This window comes from Drosophila navojoa, chromosome 5, assembly GCF_054131105.1.
Source record: "Drosophila navojoa isolate 15081-1374.11 chromosome 5, UAZ_NAV_1.0, whole genome shotgun sequence".
NCBI classification, from domain to species: Eukaryota; Metazoa; Arthropoda; class Insecta; order Diptera; family Drosophilidae; genus Drosophila; species Drosophila navojoa.
In genome coordinates, this window is record NC_142893.1 from 944718 (window position 1) to 965822 (window position 21105).

At 42.6% G+C, this 21105-nt stretch overlaps 4 protein-coding genes across 13 annotated transcripts in view; 2 read left to right on the forward strand and 2 right to left on the reverse strand.

Moving 5' to 3' along the window:
- The window catches only part of LOC108653539 (GTP-binding protein Di-Ras2), a 49422-nt gene extending 46759 nt beyond the window's left edge, over positions 1 to 2663 (reverse strand). Inside the window, exon 1 of the mRNA XM_018104135.3 lies at positions 2438 to 2663. The gene's annotated coding sequence lies outside the window, so the exon portion shown is untranslated. The remainder of the gene's footprint in view (positions 1 to 2437) is intronic.
- Positions 2664 to 10071: 7408 nt separating this feature from the next.
- On the reverse strand, positions 10072 to 13250 carry LOC108653536 (serine protease inhibitor 42Dd). 5 transcript variants are annotated; one of them, XM_089261241.1, is made up of 4 exons: positions 13214 to 13250; positions 10649 to 11521; positions 10437 to 10578; positions 10072 to 10365 (listed from the first exon to the last, which is right to left on the reverse strand). In XM_089261241.1, exons 2-4 carry the CDS (start codon positions 11510 to 11512, stop codon positions 10214 to 10216), a joined length of 1158 nt encoding a protein of 385 aa, XP_089117367.1. In that variant the 5' UTR covers positions 11513 to 11521; positions 13214 to 13250; the 3' UTR covers positions 10072 to 10213. The 5 variants fall into 5 exon arrangements, with proteins under 5 accessions (XP_089117367.1, XP_089117366.1, XP_089117368.1 ...); XM_089261240.1 differs by having other exon boundaries at positions 13144 to 13249; XM_089261242.1 differs by having other exon boundaries at positions 10649 to 11516; positions 13214 to 13248.
- Positions 12450 to 17335, forward strand: LOC108653535 (serine protease inhibitor 42Dd). 6 transcript variants are annotated; one of them, XM_018104128.3, is made up of 4 exons: positions 12450 to 12585; positions 14080 to 15026; positions 15089 to 15230; positions 17204 to 17335. In XM_018104128.3, exons 1-4 carry the CDS (start codon positions 12561 to 12563, stop codon positions 17323 to 17325), a joined length of 1236 nt encoding a protein of 411 aa, XP_017959617.2. In that variant the 5' UTR covers positions 12450 to 12560; the 3' UTR covers positions 17326 to 17335. The 6 variants fall into 6 exon arrangements, with proteins under 6 accessions (XP_017959617.2, XP_017959616.2, XP_017959615.2 ...); XM_018104127.3 differs by lacking the exon at positions 17204 to 17335 and adding an exon at positions 16412 to 16560; XM_018104126.3 differs by lacking the exon at positions 17204 to 17335 and adding an exon at positions 16082 to 16321.
- Positions 17336 to 17706: 371 nt separating this feature from the next.
- On the forward strand, positions 17707 to 21018 carry LOC108654116 (nose resistant to fluoxetine protein 6). The gene is made up of 10 exons (XM_018105195.3): positions 17707 to 17829; positions 17887 to 18188; positions 18247 to 18412; positions 19005 to 19157; positions 19246 to 19787; positions 19860 to 19939; positions 19992 to 20105; positions 20167 to 20513; positions 20595 to 20737; positions 20798 to 21018. The coding sequence occupies exons 1-10, from the start codon at positions 17751 to 17753 to the stop codon at positions 20960 to 20962; spliced, it is 2091 nt and encodes a 696-aa protein (XP_017960684.1). The 5' UTR covers positions 17707 to 17750; the 3' UTR covers positions 20963 to 21018.
- The last annotated feature ends 87 nt before the right edge of the window (positions 21019 to 21105 follow it).

The following is a 21105-nucleotide window of genomic DNA, read 5'->3' on the forward strand; positions in this document are numbered from 1 at the left end:
TTGTCTCGGCCACACTTCGCATACAGGAAGCTCAGTCAATAAGTTAACCCAAACAGCGCAAAGTTGTGCCGCTCTTTGGTTTTTTTTTTTTTTATGCCTTCTGGCTTTAACTTTTCGCATTCATAATTCAAGGCTAAGCAAATGCAGCGCAAAAGCAAAAACATTTCAAATGTTTATTTTTCACATACAAAAAAAAGGCGAATGCAATTAAGTTACGTCTGAACGGCAGATGTAATTAGCAACAAGGTTTTATAATTATTCAAAATAATATTTGTTTTTTCATTAATTAGCTTTAACAAATAAATAAATGGCAGCTGCAAATAGCATATACATATGAGCGTATATTTAGTATGTTAAAGGGCAATATTTTGCTTTCATCTTTAATTTGACTAGCGCAGCGCGAGCTAAGAAGAAATGTCAGCTCTCTCTCTCTCTCTCTCTGGCGCAGTTGCTCGTGCCTCTACATCTGCGCCAAGCAAAGCCTCTCGGATGCTAAAACGACGAGCGTCGGCCTAGCATGATCAAGCTCATTGGGTGAGATGAGACGAGAGTGAAATGAGCATGTGAAGAATTGCGTGACAAGTGAATCGACTGAAAGCAATCCATATACAATACATATGGAGATTATAAATGTGTTGGACCTTCAGCTCTTTGGAACAACACTCAGTGTCTTTAAGGAAGAGGGTCTTAGAAGAAGATGATTTATAACGCCGTAAAAATCTCTTTATTGTGAGTGTCTTATAACTTGCCCGGTTATGCCCATTCACTTACTTTTCGGATATTTAACTGAGGCAGATGGACTCTGCTGCTATTTGGCAATTTAAAGTTGAAGTAAACCTGAACGAACCAATTAAATTAAGAACAGAAAAGATACATTTTGCTATCAAGGAAATAAAATATTGTAAAATTGTATACATAAGGCTAATTGAGCACATCTTACAAAGCTTTGGAAGATGCCGCGCACCGAAAAATAATGTTGTGAATAAAAATAATGTTGTGAATAAGAAAAATAGAGCTATAGACTTTAAGTCGATACCCGAAACATTCTGTCTTGAGGCTGATGGCAGCTGAGCTTCCCCTAGATTATACAGTTACTTTCCGCCACTCCCCTAATGGAGTCAGAACTAAAGTCTGTCGTCGCTAGTACAAAACTAATATACTCTATTGCATCCCCTTGAATGAGCATACAAATATCTAATATTTATTTAAATATTTTTTATAATTTTTATTATGCACAGATTTTGATATTTTGCATATTTTTTCATTCTTCTGGCTGGCAGTGGCTCAGCCTAATCCCAACGCTAGATTCCGTTCGGGCTTGTCTAGAAGAAGTCTTAACTGCTTTTTAACACACACACTGCACACACACACACACAGCACACACACACAGCACACATACACTCGCACATACGCACATCCCTTAATAGAGCAACAGCTTTTGGGCTTGGGATTCAAATCCGATTATAGAAAAGGCAATGTAAATGTAAAAGGACATAAATACAGCAACTCGTGTTGCTCTCTTCCTCTTTCCTCCCTTTCTTTTCTTTATTCATATTTATTTCACAATTTTTGAATTTATTGCTGAGTTGCAAAACAAGTGGCTGCGAGGCAAGCTGCAGGCGAGGCCCCAAAAAAAAGAAAGAACTTGAAGTGCCTTTTTTTGGATGGAGAAGGCGAGGGAGGAAGAGCAATGGGGCAGAGCAGAAGGAGACGGCGGACTGGTGGGAGTTGGAGAACTGTGAGGAAGAGCAGAAGTACAAGTCGTGGCAGGAATTGGAATCAGAGAAGCAGGGGAAGATGTAGATGGTGCAGGACAGCAGGAAGAAGAGCAGCAGCAGGAGCAGGAGCAGGTGCAGGAGTGGGAGTATGATAAAGTAAGAAATTGAGGAAACAGGATCAGGATGTAGCAGAAGCAGGAGGAATATGAAGCACCTGGCAGAGCAGGAGCAGGAGCAGCAGCAGCAGGAGCAGGAGCAGGAGTTGAAGCAGAAGCATCACCCACATGCCAACGTAATAAAAATGCACAGCACTACTTCGAACAGAATTCCAGGCAGAGATGCCTCCTGCTGCCCTTCCCCTGCCCCGCCATGCCCACAAGAGGCGGGCGGATTAGTCGGCAGCTTGTCGGGAATCCTTCAATATTCGAAAATTTTAATGCGCTTACAATAAATTTTCATTAGGCAATCGTCAGCAGATCAACGACGACGGCAATCGTAAACACAATTTGTGTATTAACTGTGCTAGCCAGACCGTTACACCTAGACACTGTGGCAGCAATTGTTGCTGCTGCTGCTGCTGCTGCTGCTGCTATTGTTGTTGTTGACATTTAAGTCCTTAATGCGCTCGTAAAATGCAAGACGGCAACTCGCACGCACGCACACACACACACACACACCTAGCGACACTCACTGGGTCAGAGAGATTTAGTTGGGCTTACCTGGCGTATACTTAATCGCCGAATGCTGTAAAAACACTGCGGCTGGACGAAAGGTCAACGACGAGATTGATTAAGCACCTGATTTATTACAGTTACACTTTTGCACACACACACACATACATATATATGTATATCTGTTTATATATATCTTCACTCCTGTCACAGTCCTTATTAGGCTCGAGTCTATTTTCAATGCTTTCGCTTTGGGCTGCGAGACGCGCGCGTCGCTCACAATTTGTTGACTGGCTCGTGCTTGGATTCGCGCCTGGCTTTTATTAACTGCCGCCAACTGTTTGCCGCACAGCATTCAAAACACAACACGTTGCACGTCCGCTTGCAACCAAAACAAACCTTCCAGCGGCTCAGCGCGCAGACGCATTGCGTCCGCAGGAAACGCAGGAGCTTCTAGCAGCGTTGCCTCTGCCTCTGCACTTAGCCGGGACTCGAACCGCAGAGCTTTTCGGCCGCTTGGACTGGAAGCGCTGTGCGACCAGAACATGTTCGCAGCAGCTGCTACCAATTGGCCCCGTCTGAAGGCGACTTGGCCAACTGCGTTCAGCGTGCAGCCCTTAAGGCAGCTGCTGCTGCGGCTCTGCCGCTCTATAAGTAACTCCAGTCTAGTTCAAACTCTTTCTTAGCCTCACAAAGACTGATCAACTTGGAGACAGTTATAGTCTAGTTAGGTTCGACTCATATCCCATCAGGCTGCAGAATCCGAATTGGGTTTAAATACTTTAGCGAAAATAGATGAATTTTCTCAGACTTTAGTGGATTTTCTTTTTGTAAACAAGTCAAAATATCTCTTAGTTTCTCCATTCATATTTGATTTCTTTTTTACTAATGAAAGGACATCCTTCATCGTTCCCAATTTGCTTCAGATGTTCTTTTTTTTCAATTGTTTTCCACTTGGGTCTTAACTTGTTTTCAATTTTATTTTTCATTTGACTACACTAGATTTTCTCATTGCTTCATATCTATTTTCCGATTTCTTCAACGTTGGCTTACATCTATTTTCACTTCTTCTTTTCCACTTATTCATCATTAGCGGTCCACTTATGTTTCAAATGATTTTCAGTAATTTTCCACTTCAATATGGTTTTCACTGAATTTTTAATTGACTTTTCATTTATTTTCGCCACAAAAATACATATTTCTAAATGAATCATCAAACGCTTTCACAACCAATATGAATAAAATTGATTAGAATTTATTCGACTCACCCTAGGGAGTTGATATTCAAATCGGCTTTATATTTCCAATTAGTTGGCCAGGCGTGGCCTAAATCGTAACTAACCACAGTTGTGTTTGTATTTTAACTAGATGCCACAAAGAGTTTTCTTTATTAGGCATAGGTCTGAAACCCAAACACCTGCCCCTGCTCCCCCAGCCCCTGTGAAGCTGTCAAACAACTGTTAGTAAATTGAACTAACCTCGAGCCCTGCACCCACCCCCCTACCGCCCAAAAAAAAGTAAAAGAAGACAAAATACGTAACACAAACAAACGCAACTGTAGGCGACGACACGACTCCCTCCGTCCCTCCGTCCCTTACGTCCCTGCGGCTTCGTCCTCGATGCGTAGCCCAGGCAACGATTGGCAGCTCCTGCCCAGGTAGCCCTGACTCATATTGCGAGCCGAACCGCAATGCCAAATGCCAATATAAAGTAACTGATAGGCTTACAATTAGCTTGCGAAATGGGCACTCGAATGGGGCAGCGTCTGTCAACACGCTGGCTCGAGCCCCCGCGTCGCCCTCTCGCCCACTCGCACCGGCATTGACTGAGGGGACTCGACTCGAACTACTTACAAATGTTAATAAGACGCAGAGCGACGAACGTCGAGCGCCGAACGAGCTAATCAAATAAATGTAACTCGGGCCAAGTCAAATAGACACAAATTGGGTCTTTGCGCCCTGAAACTATATTTATTGCAATTTCGTAAATATCTAGTGGAAATCCAGTACGATATGTATTTGGATATTCTCTTCAATATACCAGTAGAGCTACTCTCTCTATATATACTTCAGTTCAAACGTGTTGACAACGTTCTGCACTTTGCATTCTGACAGAGCCACAAAAAAGAAAAAGCGAGAGAGAATAAGGGCGACAGTCACGCCCTCTGCTCTCTGCCCTCTGTCCCCGGCTACGCCCATTTCCATTGATAGCAACAACCTTTGGCAAACATGTCCAAGTTTTTCATTAACCTGACTCGACCAGATACGCACGATGGCAGCTGTCTACGCTGAAGCGTTAACATCTCCGCCTCCAACATCACACACGCACACAGATAGTTGGGCCGCCCCTCACGATACCCTGTAAATATTGGAAATCTCACAGACTTTTCATTTTTTCCTTATTAAAGGGTATTCCTCAGTCAGTCACGTTGCTCTAAAGCACTGTAACTCTTTGCTTTTATTTATGCTTAAACACATGTGTAAAAGCTAATAAGATTTTCACATTTGCTAGCCAAATTGTTTTTCAAATACAGGGTATCTCTAGGTCATATATGCTTACGCAGCTGACTTTGCGTCGATTTTTTATGATAGCGGGAATCTTATCTAAGGTCCAACATAATTTACTAACTTAAGTTACAAGATTACAGGGTATCTCGTAGTCAGTCACGATAGTCTAATTCAGCATTGTACTATTTTTCGGTTCAGAATTTAGCAATAGCTGCCGCTGATTGAAGGTTTCCCAAGGTTTCATTAGTTTTTTTTCAATGACAGGGTATATGTTGGTCAATCATATTTACATATTTATAGCACTTTGAATACCCTTGCTCGACATGTAGAGTTACATATGTAATATTTCCCCTTTTGTCTGGCTATATTTCCTCTAGAAATTGAACTGTATATTGGCATACAGGGTATCTAAAGGTCAGGCAAGAGCACATATAATCATTTAAATGTCTTTCCTTAAGAGTTGTTAGCCTATTTAACTTAACTTTAGTCGGATGGTATTTGCTGTCAATCTAGTATTGGCAGACAGGGTATCTCTCGGTCGATCACTCGCTCTGTTGCATGTTTTAATGATGCTTTTTGCAGTTACAGTGAGCCAATGGCAGTCGTGAAGCGTTCATGGCTAACGTCTGCAACCCAAACACGTATTTTTATTAACACTTTTTGCGGTAGCTTTACAAAGTGTGTGTGTGTATGTGTGTGTTTGTGTGTGTGTGTGTATTTCAAGTGAAAGTGCATTTAAAATTGTTTTTTGGGTTGCTCAATACGAATTTCAATTTGGTTTCCTGCAAAAATTTGTTGCTTTTCGCTTTTCGCTGATGCACTTTGAGCTCTGCGCTGACATTTAGCCCGAATAGAACAACGAGAAGAAGCAGAAGAGCTGGCTGATAGAACTGATCCCGAGAAGTGGAAGCTGTGTGGGCAGCTCCTTCTCAAGTCTCCCTCCTGGCGGAATTGTGATAAATGTGATTGCGAAACGCCTGCGGGAAACTTTCTGAAAATTAAATGCCAATTGCAATATGCAAACAAAATGTGCACAAAGCGAATGCCATGGCAGAGAGGGGGAGAGGAGATTTGGAAACTCTTTGCCTGGCCGGAGTGTGTTAAGGTGCGCATGACATAATTCCTTAATTACCAAAGTTGTCACAGGCAGCTGCAAGGCAGCAACATTTATAATAATCACAACTATAACTCTACGCTCACCTCTGGCACACCTGTAGTTACCTGGAAAGCAAGAAAAGCTACACATAACTGACATGTGCACAATTGCGCCTAGCTCCGGGTGGCTGCAGATGCCTAAGCCAGCCAAGGCCAAGCAGAGCAGCAGCAGAGCAGCAGCAGCAGCAGCCTCTGCCTCTTGGCTTTAGAATATTTGTAGCTGATTTCAAAATAAACGAACAGCTTACGTATATTAACTGGCGAGCTATTCAGATAGCAGATAAGCCAGCTCTAGTAGGGGGTCTAGTAGGGGGTTTATATGCCCTGAGGACGGCTCTCACATGCAGCAGGAGAGAAAGGATCAATCTCTAGTGATTCCTGCTGCAACGTTCTCGACCCTCGGAAAAATATTCAAACTTGCTGCGCTTGACAGCAATGGAAATAGATAGATATATACTTCGATTTGCCACGCCCCCTTTAGCCGCTTCATGGAAGCTTAACAATCAATTGAGAAATGCTCTGCATACATCTCTATCTAGCTGTAAAGCTAAGTAAAGACACATTCGATACTCGATACTCAATATATCGATGCTCGAATGCTGCCGCACTCGATAGTTTTGTGCTGTCCTCCTGCATATCGATATTGAATTTGTTCAGCGTTGCATTCATTGAATTATGAATGCAAGTTTATCTCGTTCTTTTCATTTGTTCAGAGCATGATGCATTCGTGCAGCTGTTGGTGACAGGCAAGAGAAGGCCTTATATGTATAGCCCATCAAATAGTCGAGTCGAACTGGCCATGAGAGAGAGAGAGAGAGAGAGAGAGGGAGAGAGCTATGAGAGCTGCGTAGAATGAGTGGAATATGTACGACATCTTCTAGTCGTGCCCTTTTGCTTGTTCGCTGTCTTCTTCTTCTTCTTCATCTTTATTTATTTCGATTTTTACCTCCCTAATTGCCAGCGTTTGCCAATTTAAGCGCTACTGTTGTCGTTGCCAAGGAGTTGTCAGCGCCAGCAACAGCAGCAGCTGCTGCCACATCAATGTGCCTCTTCGTTGCGCAGCCCGCCGCCCCAATGCCATCTCCTACACAGCTTAACCTTGTAGCGCAGTTGCAATTGCCAATCGCCACCTTAGTACTAAAATTTGCTTCTTATTTGCTGTTGTTGTTGGTGTTGGTATTGCTGGCGTTGTTGCTGCTGCTGCTGTTGCTTCTATTATTGCTGTTCTAGGTGCTGTTGTTGCTGATATTCGTATTGCTGGCGTTGCTGCTGTTGTTGTGTATTATTGCTGTTGCTGCTGCTGTTGTTGCTGCTGCTGTTGTTGCTGATGCTGCTGTTGCTGCTGTTGCTGTTGTTGCTGCTGCTGTTGCTGGTATTCGTAGTGCTGTTGCTGGCATTGCAGTATTCATTGTTGCTGGTGTTCGTATTGCTGCTGCTGTTGCTGCCTCTGTTGTTGCTCTCGCTGCAGCTGCTGTTGTTGGTGCTGCTATCACAGTTGTTGCTATTGCTATTGCTTTTGTTGCTGCTGTTGCTGCTGCAGCGCGTCGCATTTCCTTCCGTTTCCGCTGCCGCTTCCGTTTCCACTGTGGTTTCTGCCGTCATTTCAATTTCAATTTGGTAACGCGAAACGCAGAATTTGTGTTTTCGGTTGTTAGGGACAACAACAAGAGCGAAGTTTTCTTCGCCACGCTGCTGTTGTTGCTGATGCTGCTGTTGCTGCTGTTGCTGTTGTTGCTGCTGCTGTTGCTGGTATTCGTAGTGCTGTTGCTGGCATTGCAGTATTCATTGTTGCTGGTGTTCGTATTGCTGCTGCTGTTGCTGCCTCTGTTGTTGCTCTCGCTGCAGCTGCTGTTGTTGGTGCTGCTATCACAGTTGTTGCTATTGCTATTGCTTTTGTTGCTGCTGTTGCTGCTGCAGCGCGTCGCATTTCCTTCCGTTTCCGCTGCCGCTTCCGTTTCCACTGTGGTTTCTGCCGTCATTTCAATTTCAATTTGGTAACGCGAAACGCAGAATTTGTGTTTTCGGTTGTTAGGGACAACAACAAGAGCGAAGTTTTCTTCGCCACGCAGATTTTGCCCCAATTAGTGTACCGCAGCAGCGTGCTAGACACGAACAAGAAGAAGCAGAAGCGACGCCAAGTCCCCACTAAAATTCGGGTCCAAGGCGAATTGCCGCGGCAAAAGGCGGTTTTAATTAAAACACTTTACACGCGCGCAAAACTCGCTCTGATTATATTTCACTTGACTGCAATTGTTGCTGCTGCTGCTGTCTGCAATTGTTGCTGCGACAGCTGATTTTCATATGATTTGAATGTGATTTTTCTGGATTACTTATATTACTTATATATTATATATATATTGACAACACTTGGTTAATCTATCTATAAACATCAGCTTATGAACCACTCTACAACTACTCCAACCGCCCTCGCTCAGCTTCACATTTGTCACTTTGAGCTACAAGCTAATCATTCTTTCCCAAATGCTTGTCTGTTGGGCGAGGTCAACCTGTACAGGCGCCACGCCATAAAGTAGGCAGCAGCAAAAAGCTTGGCCCGAACATCAACAAAGAAAAGGGTAAGAAGAAGTGCGAAGAATATACGTGAAAAACAAACACGTAGCGAAAATCATATACCCTGTATTCTATATACTTCTAGGTGCTATATTTTATATACATACCTGCTAAATTCTTTGATGTATATAATCATTATTCTACATTCTAAATAATATAGTTTATATTACATTTGTACATGTGTTACATATGGCCTCTCTTAGTTCATGCTGCTCACTTTGCAGGGTATTGAGAAAGGCTGATTGCAGCAAATTTGCTTCGCGTGTTTTGTGCGTGTGTGTGTATGCACTATTATGTGTATTGGTGCGTTTTAGTATGTGTGTGTGTTTGTATTGTATACCAGTGTGTGTGTGTGTGCTTTATGCATTGGTCACTTAACGCTGGCATTCAAATTTCGCCAGCAGCTCTCTGGCCATTTCTACCTCTTGCCCTATCCCTCTCGCTCTTTCTCTCTTTGCTGTGAATTGATAGCTGCAGCTGCTTTGATTTATTGCCAGCTGGCTGCCAGGACACGTGCATCAGGACACACAGCAACAACATATGACCACCAGGCCCATTGAGACTGATGATGGCGCGAACCGTTGCCAAAGTAACTCAGTGGCAATCCCCATTCGAGATCAGCAGCAACTGCAACTAAAACTAATCAAGGCAGCTGCATCAACTCTTCTTTTTCTGCTTCTGCTTCTTCACCATCATCTCGCTGTTGTTCAGTCACAACTTACGAGCTTGACATTGAATGCTGGCCAAAGACGAAATAACTGAGCACTCAGCTAAAAAGCCTGGTAAGCTTGCACATGTCCTTTTGAAAGGAATCCCTGCTCATTACGCCTAAGACAATATTTCAGTGTAACTCATTTTAAGTTTCTTTGCCTTCCTCTTAGTGTATATATGACTTGGAAACAAATTAAGTTAACACGGTAAGCTAATTTCAGCCAGAGCCAGAGCCAGAGCAGCAACAGGTTGCAACAGTAGCTTATTCCACTTGCACTCCTGTTGTGCCAATCATATAAAGCTCCGAGTGTTTAAAGTTCAACTTTCACACATTGCATACATTGGCAAGAACTACATTCCCAATTTTTCAAAGCTCAATAGATGGTATATCTGCCTGCAAGTTTACTCTGTAGAAATATTCAAATTTATGAGTTTTATATTATTTTCCCTACTTTCAGACTATAAGTTTAACATCATACTGAGCCGCAGCGGCTGTATACTCTGTCGATTTTATTGGCTCTTTAGCGGGTGCCAGCTGAATTAGCTTGTTTATTTAAATTTAAATGTCCCATAGATGGTACTCTGAAAAGAGCGTGTGGCGCCATCTAACGTCATCTAATTTGCACTAAATTGACAAATCTATCGATAGCTACGACAACCATCGCCAACCGCCACAACTATCGACATGAAATAGAATCGATAGTGCGAATTTGAATGGCAACAGACAAAAACAATAAATTAGTAGTATATAAATTTCAATATATAGCCATTAAATCCGAGATAAATTTCAGATAATAATAGCTGAACATAGAAGGCAGAATGAAGATAAGCAAACACATATATATATACATACATATACAGGTTATTGAACTTAATTTTGTTAATTGGGCTCCCGTTTTTCTCTCAACTGTGGCAGCACACAGCGACCCGCAAATAGAATGGCTTTACTATTGCGCACGAAGAAGACAAACGGACGATCAACCTTGAATTGCTTCTGGTGCATAATCATGCTCATGGGCACAATTTTAAGATCTGTGAAACAGACAAAACGATATATAGACTACATATGTACCGGGAGACAGAGTTGTCTATATATGTCTTACAGGTAGCAGCTGCTGCCTCGCAGCCCGCCTCGTTCACATCGATGAAGCCCCGATGCTTAACAGCTGAGATTTTCTGGCCTGTGGCGTCTTGGAAGAGTCGACTCAGGTCTGCCGCCTCGCCAAACAGATCACAAATGCCAAGCTATCAAAATAAGAGATAATGCAATAGATAAGCAACACAAATAGAGATGAGATATATTTGCATCATCTACCAGCATCAGTGTCTCTGTTAGCTCCAAGTCGAATTCGATGCAAAATCTGGGCAAAGTTATTTCCACATCCACCATGTGCATGCGCTGATCAAGATCCGCAAGGTCAACTTCGCCTAGCCGATGCTCGAGCTCGAGTAGGCTGCTGGTTTCATTGGGCAGCATTATGAGCAGCTTGATATCGGAATCTTCAAAGGGCAGCTCAATGGCCCGCGCGTGCAGCTCAGGCAGCTCGACATATTTGAACACATCCTCCTGGTACATCATATCCACCTCAACTCGTCTCTGCTGATCGATGCGGAAGTCGTGCCGCGTTGTGCACTCCGGTGTGAAGGGCTTCTTGAAAAGGCCCTTAAAGTACAGGACATTCACAAGCACGGCGCTTGTCTCCGCATCAACCACATTCGGCTGGAGGAGATCTCGTATCTTGTGTTCCGTTGCCAGCTCGACCATCTCGTTGATCTGCTGCGTGGCTCCAGTCGAATCGGCAAAATTCAACGCCACTGGCTTATAGTTAAAGTACTCCTCCGCCATTTGGTTGAACTCCTGCTGCACGCGGAGCTTTTCATTCACAAACAAATGATTCACGGACTTTAGTGTTATCCGTTTGCCTTTGCTGCTCAGCTGCGTCCACAGCGCCTTATACCAGCTCCCGATCTCTTGTAGATCGCCGGGTCCCAGGCGCAAGCCCGTGCGCAGCTGCTCAGCCGTTCTGCCCGCCGCACCCACTAAGGCCAGCATCAGCGAGGTTTGTATTGAGATGGGCGAGATGACGGCATTGCAGCCGCGCCCCACGACACCTTTTTCAAATGCCGCCGTGTACAGCTGCCGGGCAAAGTCGCTGCATGCATCTGGCCTCGGGCTCATCTTCCTTAGCTTACACAAACGAAAATGTAATAGAAACAAAAAATTGAAGATTTTATTGGATAATTTAAAGACTGACTATGCCTGAAGAACTTTCTCTTCGATAACCAAGATCTTAAATCAGTATAATTGAATTTACTAATGGCATTTTGACTCACATTATAATTAATAATAATAAAACGCTTTTACTGCATATAAATTCTGGTAAAATCGAAAGTGAGGCAAACCGATCAAGGGAACAGAATGTTGAATAGCAGGCCCAACCGACTCGACATGTAATACAGTAAAGACTAACCTCCATACCATACGGAGTGAATCAGACATCAATTGTTATTCGCTATGCGAGATAAGATAAAGCTGAAATACTGAGCAGTAAGAGCAGACCGCCTGGCTATCTCTGAACTCCTTGCTCCTATTTAACAGTTATCTCTAATGAACTGCAAAGTGAGAGGTCCATAAATTTAAATTCGCCTATCAATCAAAGAGCAACAGTTGGCTTAAAATTAAAAAGAGTTAATCTCTTTAGCTAATTATATTAGCACCTAACAGCATATAAACTGAAATGAAAGAGACAATAAAATTCAAATAGGAACTGATTCAAATTCTCATTGCCAAACAGTGAGCAGAACAAAAATCGCAGCTGATAAGGCTCTCTTTACTTTAGCGTGGTTTGTTTTGATTATCAATTCAAAGTGCCTACCGATGAGAAAGAGAGAGGCAGAAAGAGAGGGATATAGTTGAAATAATCCAATAAAAAGTTAATATAAAAACAAAAACATTGCTTAAAATTGGGGTTTTTCTTTCAAATTGCTGCTTATCAGAATACATGTATGTATTTATTGTATGTATGTATATTATCATTGTTTTCAAAAGATTGCAAATAACAGTCTCATTTTGAGTTGAAGCTGCTGATAAGCAGACAAATAAGATTATTAAGCATTTGTCTTTCAGTTTGAATCACACGTTCGTCGCGTTTGTGCGCCAAAATACTTTTGCGGTGTTATTTTAATAGAAATCATAAGTCAATCCTAAACCCACACAAGCAATTAAAATGCAGCAAGTTTCTATATTACACGGTAAGTCAAATTAAATGTACGAGCAAAAGCACCTTACTCATAAAAGAAAGAGTGTGCTGAAAGAGCACGCACAAGTAGGCGCAGTTAAAAAAGAGCACGCTGTACGCAACAATAGCAAAGGAATAACGGACACGTTACATACACATACATATATACATGTGCTTAAGCTGAGCTCGCACAATAGCTAGTGAGTGTGTATTGAGACTGACACGCAGTTGTCAGCAGTGCTGCCATTTGTTGGAGAGCATGATCTAGCTGGAAAGGAGTCAAATAAAGATGAATGGAAGATTCTAACATTATTTTAGATATAGTGCGAAATAGAGTTTATGGCCGGGCTACTCTCGGTCCCGGCTCACAATTGTTACATTGCAAAGTTCACTCGTTCAGCCAAGGCACATTTAGGTTCCACAAACTGAGGAAGTGCCATTTTACTTGTGTGTGTGTGTGTGTGTGTATGTATATATATTAGCCTTCTTATTTTACACTTTATTATTATTCTTAGAAGCCCCACTTAAAATTTGTTTGATCTACATTGGAGTTTTTTTCAAAATGTTATACCACTGGTTGGTGCTCATTGGAATGATTCATTTCATCATTTTCTTTGTCGCAGAGCTTTATTAAAAATTACCCGTTATATTGCCTGCGCGCGGGTTAGAATGTGAAATCGCAACTGAGACTCGGTCGAACTGGCAGTGGATTTATATAGGAACAGAACGAGGGAGAAGAGCATACATATCCTACTCACACTTATGCTTAGCATATTTTCATACAAAAGTAGTAGAGAGTGAAATGTATACATATGTATGTAGATATAACAATCTGAAAGCACTCACATATGCATAGCTCAGAGAGCTTGCAATTGAGTGGGAAGAGAGAGAGAGAGAGAGTGAGATCTAAACATTTTAAAATGCATGAATGTGCATATGTGGCAAACAGAAGTAGCAGAGAGTAAAAAGTTTTAAGAGAGAAAAGCCGGCAATTGTGTGATGCCATACATTTGAATGCAGTACACGTATATAAACGGCGCTTCGAACGCTTGCTTTTAGATGAGGGAAAAGAGAGTCGTATCCAACACAAAGAGCAAGCAAAATAGAGGGAGAGCGTTAGCAGATAAGTATCCAAAGCGCACGCACACATGCACAGGTTTATATAAACAGCAAAGAACAGCGCGCTTGCCTTCAGTTGGTGCTCAGACGCCTACCTGTGCAGACTAGGAGGGGACTCGCTGCTCGTCACTGAGAAACAAAATAATTGAATAAATAAATCACACAGTTCGCAATTTAGAAAGCCGCACTCGCACAAGCCAAAGGAATTTGTCACTCGTGTTTAGGCGATAACAACAACTATCAAAACGGCTAAACAACACCAGAAAAACATACTGAACAACAAACGACGAGGTGACTCATCGACTATAGTGGGAATTACATAAAAAAATTTGAACCATTCGCAGTTGATACATTATTGAATCTCTGACATCATTCACAATATTTTCAGGCTGCGTGAACAACTCGCTGTTGCTGTTTCTGTTGCTGTTGTTGCTTCCGAACTCGTTTGCCCAGCAAACGAAAATCATGTCCAATACAGAGGGAAGCAATCTGGCCGAGTTCTCCCAACGACTCGCTGAATTTTCCAACAACTTGTATGGCAGTCTCATTGCACTGAAGCCCAACACGAATGTCGTCTTCTCGCCCTTCTCGATACAAACCTGCGCGGCCATGGCTCGCCTGGGAGCCGAGGGCGAAACCGCCGCCCAACTGGACCGCGGCCTTGGCTTGGTCTCCAGCGATCCTCAGCAGATAGCCGAGAGCTTCCACCAAGTGCTCGCCGAGTACGAGAAGAGCTCCATATTGCGCATCGCCAATAAGATCTACGTGAAGCAGAACTACGAGCTGAATGACGACTTCAACCGCCTGCTCTCGAAACAGTTTCTGTCGGCGGCAGAGAACGTGGAGTTCGCGCACAGCGTCCAGGCGGCGGGCATCATTAACGCGTGGGTGGAGCAGCAAACGAATAAGCTGATCAAGGATCTGGTGCCACCTAGCCTGCTGGACGCGCAGACGCGCCTGGTGCTGATCAATGCGATTCACTTCAAGGGCAACTGGGTGCACCAGTTCCCGGAGCACGCGACGCGCAATGAGCGATTCCATTTGAATGAGGTCGAGGGCGTGGAGGTGCCCATGATGAATGTCAAGGAGCGCTTCCGCTACGCCAACTTGCCTGACCTGAACGCCGCCGCCTTGGAGCTGCCCTACAAGGACTCCAATCTGTCCATGCTAATCCTGTTGCCCAACAGCAAGACGGGCTTGCCGCAGCTGGAGCAGCAGCTACGCGGCACGCCCCTCTCCAAGATCACCGAGCAGCTGCAGAGCAACCAAGTGGTTGTCAAGCTGCCCAAATTCAAAGCCGAGTTCCAGGTGGAGCTGACGCCCGTCTTCGAGCAGGTGAGCAGGTGACTTCTGTCCTGGCGCGTGTATGTGTATGTCGACGCCTCATCTACTTGCAGTTGGGCATGACGCGCCTCTTCTCCAACCAGGCCGAGTTCGGCAAGATGCTGAAGAGCCCCGAGGAGCTGAAGGTCTCGGCTATCATACACAAGGCCTTCATCGATGTCAATGAGCTGGGCACCGAGGCAGCCGCTGCAACGGGTAAGTTGAGCCACTCTCCTATGGGCCTCGCTTTGTGCATCCTCATCCTCCGCACCACCTTGCACACCTCGTCTGCGTCTCTCTGTCTCTCATTCTGTCTGTTCTCATTGCTAGCCGCCGTGGTGCGCATGAAGCGAAGTGTCATTTCGATTGAACAGCCGATCCAGTTCCATGCCGATCATCCATTCATCTTTATGCTGAACCACAGGGAGCAGCTGCCCCTCTTTCTGGGCGCCGTCGTTCGACTCGATGCCGCCGCAACAACAACAGCGACAGCCCAGCGTGACGAGCTTTAGCAAGGGCATAAGCAAAGTCAACGAGCAGAAGCTGCAATTAGAGTTAGACTTATTTAGAAATCTTTACGGGTATTTTTTGTCAAGTTAATAAAGGGCCAATCGAAACTCTTTCCCTCTCTCTGTCTCTCTCTCTCTCTCTCTCTCTCTCTCTCTCTCTCTCTCTCTCTCTCGCTCGCTCTCTGTCTCTGTCTCCAAGTCTATCCTCCGCTTCTGTTCGCTTATCTAATCACGACTCTGAATTGTAAATTAATGTTCAATTGGTTTATAAATCTCATTAATACCCCAGCTACCGTTAGAGTAAAATGCTGTTCATATTTAATCTATAAAGTAGATGATAAACTTTATATATAGCATTGATTTAGTTCTTTCTTTTCTAGTCTAATTATATGAACTGCTTAATAATGCTAATATTCTATAGGCTTCTTTTCTTAGCTATCATCAGCCTAAGTCTAGTCTTCGACTATCGTATATCCATCTCATTTCATCTCTCATATCGTAATTATATGGGGTCTTACCTATCTATTCTCTTGTCTTTAATCTTCTTATTTTGGGCAGCTATCATCATGTGTCGCTTAACATCTTGTATGCTCGAGCCACCACCCATTGAGTTCCATGTGAACCGTCCATTTATCTATTATATAGCCAGTAGAAAGGGCGTGGTGCTCTTTGCGGGCAAAGGGCAACAATTTTAATTGGATTATATCTATATTAATATATTGTACAACTTTTGTAAGCACCATCAGATATTTGTATTACTGCATGGTTTAATAAAGTTTATAAAGTGGAACATTCCAATCAATCCTCCATAAATATCCCCAAATTCAATCCTGCAATCGTCATTCACTGTGCCTCATCTATGCTTTGTCTTCTCATTCATTCGTATAGCTCTTCCAGTCATGTGTGAAATGATGATCATCGAACCGGATCCCATTTATTTTGATGCCGTTCATCCATTCCTCTATTACATAGTCAATAAGGACGCTGCGCCGCTGTTCGCTGGCAAAATTCAAGCATTTTAAGAATATTTATTCAATTTCATTTAAGATTTTCTATTCTATATGAATAATTGTGTATATAAATCGGTATATTTTCCTGTTTAAGTGTCTCTTATTGGCTCTACATTTGATATTCCGCAATAAACTGCTTTCTATGCAGATTAATGTGATCTATTCCTTGTTTACTTTTGCTTAGACTCTATCTAGTAGTATCCATCATTATCAATCATCATCATAATCATTGCATTAGAGCTCCAATATCATTTCAGACTTGGACTAATCGTGTGTGTTTTTTGTTCTTGTCTTCCGTTATGTCTTCTCTTCTTATAGCTATGGTCATGTGCTTTGCTTCGATGCCCATGTTCCAGCCGGAACCCATCCGATTCCATGCCGATCATCCATTTATTTATTACATTGCCAACAGGCGGGGCGTGATTCTCTTTGCTGGGAGCTTCGCCAGACCCTAAACAGCATCTTCGATCTCGCGAACCCTAATAGAAACCAAATGAAACATTTCGAATTTAAGACTGCGCACGATGACAATTTATGGCACTAAAAACTATTTTTATACTAATCCAAGCATGTTTTATAATAAACAAATAATTATCTATATAAGTGGGTCAATATATCTATCTGTATGTACATACGTATATCTAAGGGCATTTGTACGGCTTGTTCACAGTGTTTCGCATCATGCCCGTAATGGCAATCCGACGCAAGAGATTCTTTGCCACACATCCATTCCTCTACCTGATCAAGTCGCAGCGCAATCTGATACTCTTTGCCGGCAGGCATTTGGGATGAATAATACTTTAGCAGAACAAAAAGAAATATTTTGATATTAGCATAAAATAAATGGATAAATGAAAGCCAACGAAATAATGTGTTTGATTGATGTAATGATTGATGAATATAGCTGAACATATATGGAATATAGCTGAACAATATCTGCGATCAAATTGTCTAAAATTCAAGATCAAGTTTCTACAAATCGTAATCGCAATTTCTGTAATACAATTTTATTCAAGTCTTAACATCTCTACCAATTTGGACTTTGACAACATGTGCATATAATATTTTTCATTGATATTTTATTGTATTATTATTTTTATTTTTATTTTTTTGTGTAAAAGCTATTGAAGCGTTGCATTCCGGCACGCAATCGCACAATTTAATAAAGTGCAAAAGTTGAGGAAAATGTTTCAGTAGATCTTAAAACGCATATCAAGATGCACTTCTTGATCTTCAGTGCTTTGCTCTGCATTTGTAGCTGCAGCTGGGCCAATGGGTCGAATACGCAATTCAATTGTAAGTTGAGCCAGGGGTGTGCAAGGCTCCGCTTCTGACTCCGTCCGCGTTTCTCAGTAACTCTCTACAGACAAATGCCCCCCTTGCATCAGCTGGACGACTACGATCTGTGTCTGCAGCAGCGGCCGAGTCAGCTGCTGGCCCACAGCACCTATTGCCTGGTCTACGTGGAGCTGAGGCCCAATGGGAGCTCCGAGCTGTGGCAGCAGATCGAGCTGGTGTCCAAGGATGCGAAGCATCACTACAGACACGATCGTCTGTTTGTGGGCGTTTGCGTGGAGCGCTGCAAGCGTTTGCTGCACACATTGGCCAGATTTCAGATACAGCAGCTGTACGGGGGCAAGGTCGAGGACCAGGAAGTAAGTGGAATGACCTTGAGATTGACTCAAAGCTCCTAATGAACAGGTAAACCATTAGCTCAGCAGCCACTACGCCAAGGTGCACCGCAGACCCTCCGACGAGCGCCTGCACTACGATCATCTGATCAACAGCTGCCTGAACAAAGAGCTCGGCTCTAGGTATCAGCTGCGTCTGCGCAGCAGCATCGAGTACTGCGAGCGAGCGAATGAGCCATTGGTGCACGGTGAGCAAGAGCAATGACAAGCAAATTTTGATTAAAAATTTTAAATTTCGATATATATATAAAAAAAAAAAATATAAATTTATTTAAACTGGCTGAGATTTGAACCTAGGACTTAGCCGCTGGCCTGTCACACTCTCTTCCACTGCGCCACGCATATAAAGCGTGGCTGAACTCCTAATTTAATACTAAATTAAAAATGACTATTAATATGTATTATAACTGAAATTATAATTAAACAAAAATTATAATCTAAGCAAAAATATAAAAAAAAAAACATAAGTAAATAGGAAAATAAAAATAAAATTGAATAACAAATTAATTAATGTATATGTATGTAGCTAGACTCGAACCCAGGTCTTTGCGCTCAGTCAGTCGATCCTTTTTATGAATAAATGAACAAATAATAAATAAATAAAATAAAATAAATGAACAAGTAAATCATAATAATGATGAATTTTAAACACAAAGCAAAAATAATGAAGTAAACAATAAAAAATTAATATATTTCCTATAAAATATTAGCCTAAGTCTCACCCTCACACACTTTAGGCATTAATTAAATACTTTTTATTAAATATCAAATCCATTTCAGATGCCCTCGATGTGACTGTCTATGCGCTGCTCGCTCTGCTGCTGCTATTGACCGTAGTCTCTACCAGCTACGATCTTAGCTTGAAGCGCAGGCAGCCGCTGACTAGCGCTGCGCGTGGGAATCTCTTCTATCAGCAGGCGCTCAAGACAAGAGGTGGGCTTAGGTCTATGAATGTGTATATATATGAAAAGAAGGCGAGAGATTATTAGCCCTGAGTCCTATTGCTTCTACTCGCCCACAGCTCAACAGTTTCTGTGCTGCTTCTCGCTCTGTCGCAACTATTATCGTCTGATTCGGCCCCCTAACAGCGATTTCTCGCGCGATCTGCGTTTCTTCGATGCATTCCGTGTGATTGGAGTATTTGTCGTAATCCTGGGGCACACTTTGATGATCTTTATGACGCTGCAGCTGCAGAATCCCGAGTTCTTTGAGCTCTATTTGTACAGATTCGAGACGTCCTTGTTTCAGAATGGAAACGCAGTCATCCAAATATTTTTCGTAATGAGCGCATTTCTGCTCTACGTCAACTTTACGGAGCGAGAGTGGATCAACGGCTCCTCCAGTGTGCTCACCTGCATCGGAGTTTACTTTCGTGTATTTTTCAATAGGTACTTCCGACTGTTGCCCTCGTTAGTTCTGCTGATACTCTTCAATGGATCCCTGCTGACTCGACTGGGCGATGGTCCCTTCTGGCGGCACTTGACAGAGGCGGAGAGAACTTTTTGCCGGGAAACCTGGTGGAAGAACGTATTCTTTATCAACAACTATATGCTGCAAGAGAGTGTAGGTATTACACTTTGAGAAAAACCTTGTTAGTGTTATAGGGTTATTTTCCTTCATACACATTTGTTCCAGTGCGCTCAGCAAACCTGGTATATGGCAGCCGATATGCAGCTCTTTGAGCTGTTTCTAATAATAATTATCATAACAAAAAAGTAAGTTGTTTGTCATTATGGAGAGCATACTTTTGGAACTACCCTCTTGCAGGCATCCAGCATTAACTAGATATATCTATGCATTGCTAATTATCGCCATATTCGCTGTGCCTGCTTCGATCACATATTTTTTTAGCCTGGATGCTGTCTATCACATGAAGCCAGAGTGAGTTGCACACGAAATATCCCAAAAAATATATTATATATATATAAATTTGTTTAAGCAGAACCTATCGGTACTTATATTTTCGCAACTCGGAGACGTTCGACCGCATATACCCGCCTTTCTACACAAATTTGGGCGGGTATTTCATGGGCTTTCTGTGCGCCCAATTCTATTTGAAATTTCGACCTTTGCCAGAGGCGAAGAGCTCGAAAAGCAAATGGCAACTGGAACTAGGTCTGTGGCTCTTGGTCTTGGCTATTCTGCTTATTCTCTTCTCTGGCTATATATTCATTAAATTCGATTTTGAGAAGCCTTCCATCTGGCTGGCCCTCTATGCCGGCGTCTATAAGAATTTGTGGATTCTAACCTGTGCGGGCTTTGTGTGTTGCATGTGCTTTAAAGTGGGCTGTAAGTGAAGAGGACTTTTCTCTTTTAATTTTGTCACTCTCTTAATACTGACTCTTCTCTCTTTTCCTTCGCTCCTTGCAGGGCTGGCGTATGAGTTTTGCTCTCTTTCTGTGTTTCGACCTCTGGCGCGCATATCCTTTCAAGCGTTTCTTTGGCATGTTTTTGTTCTACGAGTTATCGCTGGCTCTTTCCGACAACCTGTTTATGTAAACAGTTTCTTTTTGGTATGTATAGAAACATATTACTAACCTGCAGGATTCTATTTTAAATTGTTTTTCTTTCAGTTTCAATACGTTGTTCTGGCTTTTGTGCTTACGCAAATTGTTGCTTTCTTTATGGCGCTCCTATTCGAATATCCGCTGATAGAGCTATTTAAACTGATCATGATGCACCACAAGACATCCAAACAATCAACAAGAAGCTTTCAAATCAATTTGAATGCACGTTAAAGTTCATTTTAAATAAAGGATAGCGTTAATTCATTGGTATAACTAAAAGTTAAACAAACATATATTTTTGTGTGTGTTAGTCACTCTCATTGCTCAGAGTTGAGAAAGCGGCAAAAATAATCAAAATACTACAAAAATAATTA